The sequence below is a fragment of the Sapajus apella genome, unplaced genomic scaffold, assembly GCF_009761245.1.
Source record: "Sapajus apella isolate SASKATOON/1434 unplaced genomic scaffold, GSC_monkey_1.0 scaffold85, whole genome shotgun sequence".
Classification (NCBI taxonomy): Eukaryota; Metazoa; Chordata; class Mammalia; order Primates; family Cebidae; genus Sapajus; species Sapajus apella.
Genome location: NW_022437025.1, coordinates 5687345 through 5700577, shown reverse-complemented (window position 1 = coordinate 5700577; position 13233 = coordinate 5687345). Strand labels below are relative to the sequence as shown.

Sequence of the window (13233 nt, the reverse complement as noted above, 5' to 3'; positions counted from 1 at the left end):
GAAGAATCCCAGGAATATTTAATAAACACGCACAGGTACCCACTTAGATGGAACAGCTGCTGACATTTTGCCATATTTACTTTATTGTCCCTCTGTTTTCTTAAAATTGAACCATTTGCAGTATTATGACATCTTACTGCTAAATGCTTCAGCACACAGCTCTTAGCAGTAAAGACATTCTCCTACATAACCATGACTGTGACCACGCCCAGGAGAATGATCGGGAATTCCATAGCAGCCTCTGATACCCAGTGCATGTTCTGACTTCTTCAGTTGTATCAAACTGTTCTTTTTCAACCAGGATCCTGTCAGGTTTGTGTATTACCTTAGGTATATGTCCCTTTATTTTCTTCATATAAAACACTTATTTTTCTCATGACTTTTACCTTCTTAAAAATTTAAATGATCATAGGTCAAAGATTTATTTAACACCTTGAGGAGACCAGTAAGATGGTAAAACTTATGCCAAGAGCATTTGAGGAATTAGGGGTGTGTGTGTGTGTACACACATACATGCATAAAACCCAAAAAGAACTAGAGTAAGATGGCTAGGTTAGATTTCAATGAACAAATTGGTGACAATAAAACATAATCTTTGGGATTATCTTTTCTTTCGGACATTATCTACAAGTTAATATGTAACTTCACAGTATCCGGGCTTGAATGGAGTAATAAATAGCACAGGGACAGTCTCCTAGAGAATTAATCTTTAGGTAGCCATGCTGAAATTGCCCAGGAATGAATCGAAAGGATACCCCCTCCTGCTTTTGCCCTATTTTCACATTTTGGATAATTGTCTTAGGTCTTCCCTAATCTTTTCAGCCAGAATCGGGCTGTCTCCCTTTGTATCCTATTACTTTTTAAAAACGGCTTGAGGTATAAATAATATACCATGAGATCCACTCAGTGTTAAGTGTTCCATGATTTCAATAAGTGTATATAGTTAGGCAACTATCACTGCAATCCAGTTTTAAAATACGTTCCACATCCAAAGTTGTATTTTTTCATCACCCAAAAAAGTTTCTCCCTGCCTGTTCACAGCTGATCCCACTCTCAACCCCCAGGCAAACATGAATTTGCTTTCTCTCTGGAGATTGACCTTTTTAAGAAGTGTCACATAAATGGAATCATGGAATTTTCTTGTCTGGCATCTTTCACCTAGCATAGCGTTTTTGAGGTTCATCCATGTAGGCTCATGTCTCAGCAGTTTATTTCTTTTATGGCCGTTTCCATGCTGCGTATGCCCCCGCGGTTGCTGGACATTCTGGTTGGTGGGAACAATGCTGCTGTGAATGTTTGCATGCTCTGTGAATATATTTCTCTTGGGTGGGTTCCTGGGAGTATGGTAGGTGGATGTTGAATTATACAAGAAGCTGCACCATTTTACACTCCTACCAAGGACTTTGGAGAATTCCAGCTTCTCTACGTCCTTGCTGTCACTTGTCACTGTCCTTTTGATTTTATCCTGGCGGATGTCACAGGCTTCTTCTGATGGAGATGTTTCTGCAGGTGATTTCGTAATTCTGAATCCCAGGAGATCTGCTCGGGAATCCTCGGGTTGCCGCAGACTGGGTTTGTTCAGCCCTGGGACGTGGGGCCCGCGGCTGACCAGAAGTAATTTTGACCCGACGCAGTCCCTATGGTGTAGGGTCAGAGTTTAAGGACTGTTTTTTAAAAAACCGGAGGTGTCACCGACAGCCAGCCCACCGCGCCGTCTGAAGGGCGAGCTCCTGCCAGCGTCCGTCCCCCTCCCGGCGGCCCCGGGGCGCCCGCTCAGCTGCTCTCTGCGTGTTGTGTGTGCTCCCTGACGTTTTAAACTCACCTGTGAATGCTCCGTGAGAAACACTACGAGCCGCGGTAGCCTATAGAGTAAAAACTGCTCACCATCAGCCCGCCACCCAGCGCTCACCAGTGCGAATATTTTTATGTAATTCCTTTTGGCAACACGTCTCTCAGCTCTCGGGTGATCTTTAAGGCAGAAGCTGGCTCTCTGCCTGTGGGCGCGCGTGTTCTCGGTGCTCGTGGCGGGTGGGGCCGCGCCGTGGGGCAGCTCGAGCCCCGCCCGTGGCCCCGCCCCTCCCCGTCCCTCGGCCCCGCCCCTCCCCGTCCCTCGGCCCCGCCCCTCCCCGTCCCTCGGCCCCGCCCCTCCCCGTCCCTCGGCCCCGCCCCCGTGGGAGGCTCAGGCCAGGCCTGACGCGCCGAGCCGGCTGCGCCGATCGCCTCGCTGCATCTGCGCGCGATTGAGCAGCCTGCCGCGCCACCCCGCCCCGCCAGTCTGTGGAGCTGCCCGCCCGTGGTCTGGGAGGGAGGGAGGGAGGCCGGCCCTCCGCTCGCTGGGCATGGAGCCGCCGGCCGCGCGCCTCTAAGGCCCCGGCGTTCATGGTGAGTCGGGGTGCGGGCCGGTGTCTCTGCCTGCGCCCCAGGCCTGCCGGGTCCCGGAGTCCTGTCCTGTCCTGTCCGGGGCCTGCCCAGCCCTGCGGTGGCCCTGCGGCCCCGCGCAGATGGAGTGTAGGAGTGTGTGTGCATGTGTGCAGGTGTGCGTGTGTGCCAGCTTCACGTGCATCTGTCCTCAGCGGCCGACGCTTGCTGTGCACGCTGCTGATGCGCTCTTTCCTCCCTGGCACTCTTTGTGTCTGGGTTTCCACATATTTTCTTCCTGGGTTCACGTTTACTGGGACGGCGAGAGAGCGTGAGCGAGCATGTCCTTTGAATCGTCCTTACCCTGTTTTCAGAGCCGAGCCGGGCCCGGCCTAGCAGCCCCCTAAGAGGCCAGAAGAGCCTCGCCTGCCATCCGAGGAGCCTTTGTATGGAGATGAGACTGCGCCCCGTGCTCTGGGGCCCAGTGAGGTGGTCAGGCTGCAACAGCAACCGGGCATGTTAAAACCCAGTTCCATTGGAATACGTTCATTCACCAGCCCGCATATTAACTTTCGTGTCCTCGATGCTCTGGGAGGAATATGACTGTTAGAAAAGGCCTCTTGAGAGTGCTTCCCAGAATGCCAGCATTCCCAGAAACTTAGAGAACGCTTTCCAGGAGGGGACTGCATGCTGGTTGAAGAATCCAGGCCAGAGGAGCCACTCAGGTGTTCTCTGCTGCTTTGCTTACCGTGAGGTCAGGCCTCAGGGGTTACCAGGGGCTGTCTTTTGGAAGGTGGGGCTTTTGTAAGACCTGTGCGGACCATTCTTCCCCCCTCAAAATGGCAAAACAGAGCCGCTCCCAGATTTTAAACTGGGCTCCTCCCTCCCAGACAATTGCTTTTACAAATGGCCAAGCGTGAGACCAGCCGGGTGTTGTGGATGCTTTCAGTCTCCTGCCCTTTTTCACAAGCACCCCTCTTGGAGTGGAATGTTTTGAAGAGTAATTTCATAGTATATAGTGACAGTCATACTCCTGTCATTTCTGGGCACCTGCTTTGGCTCCACACCTTATGCTGGTTCTCATTTAATCCTCAAGTGTAACAGATGAGGAAACAGGCTTGGGGATGGAGGAGAAGCTCAAGGTCATGCTGCTGGTGGCGCTGGCTCAGGCCAGGCCTGCCGCTGCTCCCCAGTGTTTCCTGGGTCCTCAGCCTGTGCAGATGTCGTGGCTGTGCTGTCACTGCGTGAGTTCAAGTCAGTCTTAATGGGTACCACTTGGTTGGCCAGCCTGCCTTGGCAGCTTTATTCCAGGCGCACCTCCCAAATCCCCCGGTTATTTAACAGGTGAATCTTGATACTGCAGATGGTGGAGTCGGAGCTGTAAGCACAGGTTTTGACTGATGACCCTTTCTTCTTCTAGCTAAAATAGATTCCTGGGGAAGCCAGGGGGCTTCTGCTAGCAGGTTATTGACATCATTGGCTATGTTTTGTAGTGTTCCTCCAGTTCGTAAGTAGCATTGATGACCGTTCTTGTCTTTCTACCAGGAATACTTTTTTCTGAGACAGGGTCTTGCTCTGTTGCCCTGATCGGTCATGGCTCACTGCAGCCTTGAACTCCTGGGCTCAACCGATCCTGTCCTCATCTCAGCCTCTTGAATAGTTGGGACCACAGACATAGCACCTCTGTGCCAGGGTCAGGAATACTTTTTCATTGTTTGAGAATCATGATCCTTTCTTTTCCCTCTTAAAACAAGTATGCATTCAGGCAGGATTTCCTCCCCTCTTCTTAAACAAACGGTAAACCTAATTCAGGAGCCTCCTGCCCTTCTTGTCTTCAGCACTGTGCAGATCACACATGGAATGTAGACCCTGCCCCTGGATGCGTCTAAGGGGCTCCCCACACCTCACAGTCTCCACTGTTTCTCCCCTCTCTCCTGGGGCTTGTCCCAACACCTCTAGGTAGTGTGTTGTGACCTTCAAATCTGCAGCAAAACAGTTTTGACTCCCCACCATTCCCGGTTTAAATCCTGGTGCTGTGAAGAAACCTGCTCATGGGCGTCTCCAGGCTACTGCTTGTGCTGTCAGAGTGCCTCTTGCTCTTGGCCTCTAGCCCGGATCTTACCTGTCTGTCCACTCAAGTGGCCCTTTGTGGAAGCTTCCCATGTCCCCCTGGCCGCAGGCATCCTGCCCTTCCACAGTGCGGGCTCATCCCTCCTGGCACGCCTCCCAGTCTCACCTGTGTGGGCGCCCCTGCCTGCGTCGTATTGCCCTATTGAGTGAGCCCTGCTGGGTTGGGGATTGAGGGTCTGCTGAAGTACCAGGCCCATGAAGTCCCTTCACAAATTAGCTTCCTCTTTTCCACATGGCCCCTTCCCTCTTGCCCTGCTTGCCGAGTCTTTTGCACATGGCCTCTGCATGAGACTAGGGCTCTGCTCAGGCACCCTGCCTGCCTGCCTGCTTTGTTTTCTTAAACCTCAGCTGGGTCATCAGAGCACACCCCACAAGTTGGTTGCTAGTGAGGTGTGACTGCCATGTTGGTATGGTCTCACCTTTCCCAGCATGGTTCCTTATAAACTGCCCAGAGCAGGGACTTTGACCTACTGTGCTTCTAAAATGGCAGCCTGCAAACTTTTTTGAATCTGTCCCCAGTTAGACACTTTAGTGAGACTCATTGTACTGACATAACTAGGTATAAAGCTGAAGCAAACCGTCTTTACTGTATCTACTCTGTGTTTTATTGTTTCATTTAAAAAAAAAAATGCTGTTCTGCCCAATCAAACTGATCTGCTGCTAGAACTTTGAATAACTTTGTTCTAAATTCCTTCTAGGGGGCTGGGTACAGTGGCTCACGCCTGTAATCCCAACACTTTGGGAGGCTGAGGCGGGCGGATCACTTGAGATCAAGAGTTTGAGACTAGCCTGGCCAACATGGTGAAACGCTGTCTCTACTAAAAATACAAAAATTAGCCGGGCCTGGTGGTGGGCACTTGTAATCCCAGCTACTCAGGAGGGTGAGGCAGGAGAATCACTTGAACTGGGAGGCGGAGGTTGCAGTGAGGCCAAGGCTGTGCCACTGCACTTCAGCCTGGGTGACAGAATGAGACCTCTCAAGAATAAATAATTGATTGATTAATTCCCTCTAGGGTTGTCCAGGGTGGGAGCTGTCGCTTTAGTGGGCAGTTTATTTTACCTGTTAGGCTGCAAGGCTTCTCAAGAGCACAGCAAGATGAGCATTCTTACTTGGTTTAAACCAAGAGACTTCAAAACTTGATCCCATGCAGAGACAGAACTTGGGAATGATGAGTTGGGTGGAGGTGGACCACATTGATACTTGCCTGGCACACAGAAAGGGCTTGGCACTTGAGGGAGTGGCCAGCCATTTTATATATCTTACCTCATTTAACCACCACAGCGGTCTATACAATTGCTACTGTTTAATTGCTGAAAATAGACTGAGAGACAAGCAAGACGAGTTGGCCAAGCCAGGGCCTAGAATTCGGCTGTTGTACTTCCAAAACCTCAGCCCTTTTTAGCCTGGCCCCAGCGCTGCAGCTGAGCGTTCTTTCTCCAGGGCTGTTTCTTCCCCTCCGGGCTTCTGGGACTGAACAGTCCTCTTATTTCCAAAGTTTGTCTGGGCTGGACAGTGAGCTTACTGTTGTCACTTCCAGGTCGCCCTGGGAGAACTGGATCTGGAGCAGGACCTGTCACCATTTCTAACACCATTCCCCTTCTGAAAGGCTGCCTCGGGTTTTGGAAAGGGCTCTGCCTGGGATTTCAAGTATGAGTAGTCCAGGCCACCTGTTTTACTTTATTATTTTAATCACACCTTGGTCTGTGATTAAAACATAAGTGTTTGACCCTGCATCTCTGCTGATCTTAGTTCAGTATTTGAGGTTTCTGTCATGGTTTCATTCAACAGTGAAAACTATTGAGACTGAATCTGAATGATGAATTACTTCTGACACATATCTGTGAGAGGCTTGCGTGAATTCTGTAATGAGGAATGTGACTTCGGAACCACAGCATGTGGCCTGTGACCCAGCTTCCTCGCTTGTCTGTCCGGGCGAGTCATAGACACCCTGGGTCCCCACATTCCTGTGGTGCACAGTCAGTGCTGGAGAAGGGGCAGCCCTTGCTGGCCTGTGCCACTAGCTTTTTCTCTCCTCAGACCTGCAACCACTGGAAAAGGCAGAAATCCATGCCTGCCTCAGGTAGCCTGCCTTCCTGCCTTTTTTCCTTGACCCTTTGCTGGGCCATCAGACCACAGCCACAGCTTTGCGCGGGTGAGGTGCAGCATGTCCTTGTGCAGCTGCCTTGTTGGCATGGTCTGGGGTGGGGCAGCTCTTTTGGGGGGCTGCTGTGGAGGGAAACGGGGTGAGCCCAGCGTGTGCGTGTGAAGTGCTGGGCTTGTTAGTGTCGGCCGCCGCTGTTTATTGCTGTTGGTGATAGTAAGAAGCTCTGACTGAAGCGAGCTAATGTTTCTGGTCGTGACTCAAGGCTTTTGCTTCCCTTTACTCCTACTTTTTGTATCTGTGCTGTTGGCAGACTTGGCAGGGCTCCTGGGTGGTTGTTCGGCACTAGAGCACGGTTTTCTGCCTTTTCCAGCGATTTCAGGTCTGAGGCGAGAGAAAGCTGGTGGCGCAGACCAGGAAGGGCTGCCTTTCTCCAGCATGCCCTGTGCACCAGAGGCCGTGACATCGCCTCATTCCTTCCAGTGGCCCTCTCGGGGTAAGGGGGAGTGCTGTTTCCCATTTTGCAAATATGGAAAGGAGGCTTAGGGATTCGAAGTGAGTACCTTGCCCGAGGCCACAGCTGGTAGTTGGTGGATCTGAATTTGCTCCCAGAGCTGTGTGGCTGCAGAGGCCACACCTAAGCTGTGTAGGGCTCAGCCTTTTCCCTGTAAAACCGCACACCTCTGGGTTTGAGTGTATTAACAGGTGATGTTGGGCCTACTCTGGGTGGCAGACTGGAAGGAGTCCTTCAGGCCCAGCCTTGCTGGCTGTATGCTTTGGGCAAGTCACTTCACTTTGAACCTCAGTTACCCTATCTGTAAAATGGGTGACACTTGCCAGGTAGATTGCCACGAAGACAAAGTGAGTCCACGTGCACAGAGCAGAGCACACAAAAGCCAGTTTAAAGGGGCATCCGCTTCCTGCCACAGCTGATTTTGGGCCCAACATTTCTGACCTGGGGATGCAATTCACCAGACCAGGCTCAGCAGATAAGTAGCACCTTACGGGGTATGTGTTACTAATGCTTGTTAAAATGCAGCATGCCCCACAGTCTTCCTCAACATATAGCTTTTGACAGGTTTTCTATGAAATTGGAGACTTTGACATTGAGGTGCTAAAGTCGAAGCTTCATGAAAGCCAGTGACATGTTAGGTCATGACTGCGTGCCCTGTACAGTGTGGATGCTCAGATTCTTGACTCCAGGAAGGAATGAGTCTGTGTTTTCAGTTTTTTTTTTTTTGTTTGAGATGGAGTTTCGCTCTTGTTACCCAGGCTGGAGTGCAATGGCGCAATCTCGGCTCACCGCAACCTCCGCCTCCTGGGTTCAGGCAATTCTCCTGCCTCACCCTCCTGAGTAGCTGGGATTACAGGCACGCGCCACCATGCCCAGCTGATTTTTTGTATTTTTAGTAGAGACGGGGTTTCACCGTGTTGACCAGGATGGTCTTGATCTCTTGACCTCGTGATCCACCCGCCTCCGCCTCCCAAAGTGCTGGGATTACAGGCGTGAGCCACTGCGCCCGGCCTGTGTTTTCAGTTTTAAGTAATTTTAGAATTGTAATGAAATCATGTTAAGTCCCACTAAACAGTGTTAAGTTGTGGCCATGTACATGAGGTGTACGGAAACTGTTCCTTGGTGCACTTCCTTCTCATAGCCTATGTGTTCTGAGAAAATAATCTATTTCTTTCTACTTCTTAGGGGCCTTTCTGGCTAAGAGAATAATTGCTTGCCAGGTAATTTCACCAGTAACGCCCTTCTTGACAGCTAGCGTCCGTGAAATTCATTTAGCAATTTCTCATCCTCATGACAAACATGAAATCTTAGGTTAATGCTACCTTTCTTTGTCCCATCTTCTCAGTGAGATTATCTTCCCTTCAGGGACAGTCCTGACAGCCTTGTCTGTAATTTTATCTTCTTAATTATCTATAATAATCTTAAATGATTTTAGTTTTTGATTTTGCAGACAGCAAAGGGTACCCACACGTTATGTCAGAAGCACCAACTTGTTTGGCTCTCCTGAATTGTTCTGGCAGGGTGTTTGGAATGTGGGTCACCAGGTGTGACTGAGCTTTTGTGGTTTCAGTTCGTGGGCGAATTGGTGACCCAGTGGTGTGGAGGCTGCTCTTAGATTTCCAGGGCATGGCAAGACTATGTACATAACAATTTGCAGTGGCAGCTTCCCAGTGGCCATAATAATAATCAGTTCAAATTTACAGTGTCCAGAAGACAGAAAACATGCCTCTTACCTGGGAGACAGGAGACCTGAGGCAACGTTTGAGGGCCCTCCTCAAAGGGTCTGCTTTGATGATGAGGTCCTTTGTTACTTCCCCACCAAAGAGGGGAGCGCATGTCATATCAGAAAGCAACAGCCTCAACTTTGGAATTCTAAGAACATTTTAGGCTGGGTGCGGTGGCTCATGCCTGTGAACCCAGCAGTTTGGGAGGCTGAGGCGGGAGGATCACCTGAGGTCAGGAGTTTGAGACCAGCCTGGCCAACATAGTGAAACCCTGTCTCTACTAAAAATACAAAAAGATTAGTGGGGTGTGGTGGTGCACACCTGTAATCCCAGCTACTTGGGAGGCTGAGGCAGGTGAATCGCTTGAACCCAAGAGGTAGAGGTTGCAGTGAGCCAAGATCATGCCATTGCACTACAGCCTGGGCAACACTGAGACTCCATCTCCAAAAAGACCCCTTTAGTCAGTGGTTTTTCCTTCTGAATAGCAGGAAAGATTTTCAGCAAATTGTCCTTGAAATTGACGTAGAAGTTTCATGACAAAACAACTTTCTTGCTTTCCGAAGGACTTCTTCCTATCTGAACCGCCTGGAGTCATCCTTGTTTTCCCTGTCCTAGGAATATGAAGACAAGGCTGGAAGACCTAGCAAGCCACCCTCTCCAAAGCAGAATGTGAGGAAGAATCTGGATTTTGAGCCACTTTCCACCACCGCACTCATCCTTGAGGATAGACCAGCGTGAGTTTACGAAGAATCTTCGTAGAATGTTTGCTTTAGTAAATACGTACAACTTTTAATCACCTTTTTGTTAGAGAAAAGCTAGGGTCAGAAGGGGGAAGAAGTGAGCCATAATTACTTCTTATTAACATGTGTTCTGTAATTATATTAAATGACCAGTTTGGAAAACTGACATTTAGCATAGAAGTTTTGACCAGAATTTTCCATTCAGATGATTTTTTTTTTTTTTTACTTTAGCATTTAAAAATAAGTTGTGAGCTCATGCCTGTAATCCCAGCACTTTGGGAGGCTGAGGCAGGTGGATCACTTGAGGTCTGGAGTTGAAGACCAGCCTGGCCAACATGGTGAAACCCCGTCTCTACTAAAAATACAAAAAAAAAGCCAGGTCTGGTGGCAAGTGACTTTAATCCCAGCTTCCCAGGAGGCGGAGGCAGGAGAATCATTTGAACCTGGGAGGCTGAGGTTGCGGTGAGCCGAGATTGTGCCACTGCACCCCAGTCTAGGCAACAAGAGCAAAACTTCGTCTCCAAAAAAAAAAGGAAGAAGAAGAAGTATGTCTTCTGTTAATTCTTGTCCTTGAAAATTGTATGTGGGGAACAGAAATGGAGTACTGGACAGTTAGAGGCCGTCAGGAAAAGACTCTGCCCTGTGAAGACGGGTCATTTTCACATTCTGAAAGGTGACCTGACGGACTCTCCTGCAGCAAGTGATAGTTCTTCAAACTGTCCTGGTGAATGTGGGTCCTGTTGTGTGAGGGACACAGGCAGCCAGACGCTCCTGCCCTCCCTTTACCCTAGTGCCAGCGCAGTCACACGCACACTGCTGAAAGAGAGCACGAACTGCAAATGAACCACATAGCCAGTACGAAATCTGTACACTTTAAAAAATTAGTCAGGAAATTTCTTCGTGCATATGTGCAACATGCTGATAGGGCACCCTGCTTCAAGAATTAAGTGTTGGCCAGGTGCGGTGGCTCAAGTCTGTAGTCCCAGCACTTTGGGAGGCTGAGGTGGGTGCATCACGAGATCAGGAGTTCGAGACCAGCCTGGCCAACACGGCCGTGAAACCCCAGCTCTACTAGAAATACAAAAATTAGCTGGGTAGGGTGGCAGCCACCTGTAATCCCAGCTGCTCAGGAGGCTGAAGCAGGAGGACTGACTTGAGCCTAGGAGGTGGAGGTTGCAGTGAGCAGGGATCGCACCACTGCACTCCACCCTGGGGGACACGTAAGACTCCTCCAAAAAAAAAAAAAGAACATTTAAGTGTTGACGGTTATTAGTGTATGCAGTCTTTGGAGTGTGGGGTGAAAATATCCCAAAAGATTAAATGTTTATTGCTCTTACAGTTGTGGATAATTATTATTTTCTTCCTGCTATTCTTTATCATTGATTTGTTTTATAGTGAATTTGTTTTTGTAAGAAAGTATTAAAGAAGTTTGTGAAATAACTGTGTAATCTTAAACAAAATGAGTTTTTGTGTTTGAGCTTTATATTTTTTTAGGAAATTATGCTTCAGATCTTTTACCCAAAGACTTTTATGTGGTATTTATAATGATCAAAACTTATTTATTTCCCATCAAGAAATCTCCCAGCAAAACCAGCTGAAGAAGCTCAGAAGCACAGACAGCAGTATGAAGAAATGGTGGTTCAGGCCAAAAAGCGAGGTAACAGGGTTCACACTTGCTGGGTTAGAGCAGGCAGCGCAGGAGTTGTGTCTTTCTGCTTATTTTCTTTTTACCTTTTGGAATCACAGAACCTGAACTTCAGCCATTGAAATTTGTAGTTTAACAGTAAAAAACAAACAAACAAACAAACAAAAAAACATGTTTTCACTACCCATTCCTGGTAGCTTAGTTCAAGAGAACAGCACTGTGAACTTACCTGAGCAAAGTGACTGTGTTGGATGAAAATACTAGACCACAGCAAGTTTCGGCCATCAGCCACATGGGTGTTTCTTTCCCTCTCTGGGCTGTTTTTAAAATTTCCAAGAAGTTGTGATCGGTTTTGATAAAATCCCTTGCAACGCTTAAGCTCTTTTTCTAGGAGATTTTAAAAATAAGTAACGTGGATATGAGGGTGATCTGGCTCTCATCCCTGTCACCCCACTGATCACCAGGGTTGATTCGATTGGTCTGCTGGCTAGCCCAGTATCCCCTTCCCTGCCAGCGTTCCATGTGCATCCCTCTTGAAGCTGTGTGTTTGATCAAAGAGAATGACTGTCCCAGAGGACCAGTCTTTGGTCAGGGGACATGAGTAGTTGCACTCCCCTGCTAGAGTCTCCAGACAGGTTCTCACGGTCCATTTGTAGGAGAATATAGGGTTGTCAAGCTTCCCAGTCTCCAGACACATCCAAACGAGGTGCTGCATGTGGCAGTCTGCCTTTCTAAAAAAAAAAAAATTAAAAATGAGGCCAGGTATGGTGGCTCCTGCCTGTAATCCCAGCACTTGGGAGGCCAAGGCAGGTGGATCCCTTGAGATCAGGACTTCAAGACCAGCCTGACCAACATGGTGAAACCCCATCTCTACTAAAAATACAGAAATTAGCCGGGAATGGTGGTGGGTGCCTGTAATTGCAGCTACTCAGGAGGCTGAGGCAGGAGAATTGCTTGAACCCAGGAGGCGGAGGTTTTAGTGAGCCAAGATCGTGTCACTGCACCCCACTCTGGGTGACAGAGTAAGATTCTATCTTCAAAAAAAAAAAAAACCCAGAATAATGCCTGAGCTGTTAGAAGTCAGCATGGAGCAGCCTGAATTTGGAAGGGCGTAGGGCTGGTAGCGCAGGAGCAGCTTCCAGTGTTCCAGTAATGTTCGGTGGTTTTGATCAGGATGGTAGTTTCAGGGATTTTTCTGTTTCGTGGTAACTCAATTATATTCTTATTGTGTACTTTCCTGTATAGATGTTATTCTAAGTCCATCGGGTGGGGAGCACGCCGCAGGGGCTGATGTCCGCTGGGCTTCAGGGCTGTTTTCCTGGTGTGTTTGCAGTGTGACAGGAAAATTACCTCGCTTGGAAATGGTGCATATCAGTTAATAGATCGTTGTTTTTCTAAACTGTAATTTCTAGAACTGAAAGAAGCCCAGCGGAGGAAGAAGCAGCTGGAAGAAAGATGCAGAGTGGAGGAAAGCATTGGAAACGCTGTGCTCACTTGGAATAACGAGATTTTACCTAACTGGGAAACAATGTAAGACATGGCCCTGGGTGTGGCTGAACTGCAGAGCTTTTCTTTCTAGAATCTGTGGCCCACAGCTGCAGTCGTCGTAGCTGGCAGTGACAACCTGGATGCAGCGAGTTGAAGTCGTGTCATCTTCCTTCGCTCTGCCCTGGCTCAGCCTGCGCCTTCCAGTTCACCTTCTTCTTATCTCCTGAGCCAGCTTTTAAAGCATGAGTCCGTGTCACCTTCCTTACCTAGAATTTCAGTAACTTGCTGTGACTCTCAGTATACCATTCCAATCCTTAGCTTAGCGGACAATACCCTCAGTGAGGTGGCCTGCCTTCCTTGGCAGCCTCACCCTCGGATGCCTCTCCTCCACTTCTATAGAGCCCTCTCCCTAGAGAGCCCCCCCGTAGGTATTGCTGCTTTTAACCCTGTGTCTGCCTCACATGTTCCAAGCCCTGTGCCCAGGTGCTCTTGTCCTATACCTCCTCAGCCAGGTAACTCCTGTGTGCTCTTC

At 49.0% G+C, this 13233-nt stretch overlaps 1 protein-coding gene and 1 long non-coding RNA gene across 7 annotated transcripts in view; one reads left to right on the top strand and one right to left on the bottom strand.

Annotated features, from left to right (window-relative positions):
* TBC1D14 (TBC1 domain family member 14) overlaps window positions 1-13233 on the top strand; it is a 125491-nt gene that overhangs the window by 81745 nt on the left and 30513 nt on the right. For 5 of the 6 annotated variants that reach the window (XM_032254124.1, XM_032254123.1, XM_032254122.1 and 2 more), the window contains 3 exons: window positions 9444-9562; window positions 11143-11225; window positions 12626-12743. In XM_032254124.1, the coding sequence (XP_032110015.1) occupies window positions 9444-9562; window positions 11143-11225; window positions 12626-12743 (320 nt within the window). Of the gene's footprint in view, window positions 1-2214; window positions 2383-9443; window positions 9563-11142; window positions 11226-12625; window positions 12744-13233 lie in introns of those variants that run through there. The other variant, XM_032254127.1, reaches the window with a different exon arrangement.
* Window positions 409-2086, bottom strand: LOC116534041. The gene is made up of 2 exons (XR_004261563.1): window positions 1910-2086; window positions 409-1637 (listed from the first exon to the last, which is right to left on the bottom strand). It is a non-coding gene; the product is annotated as an uncharacterized LOC116534041 (long non-coding RNA).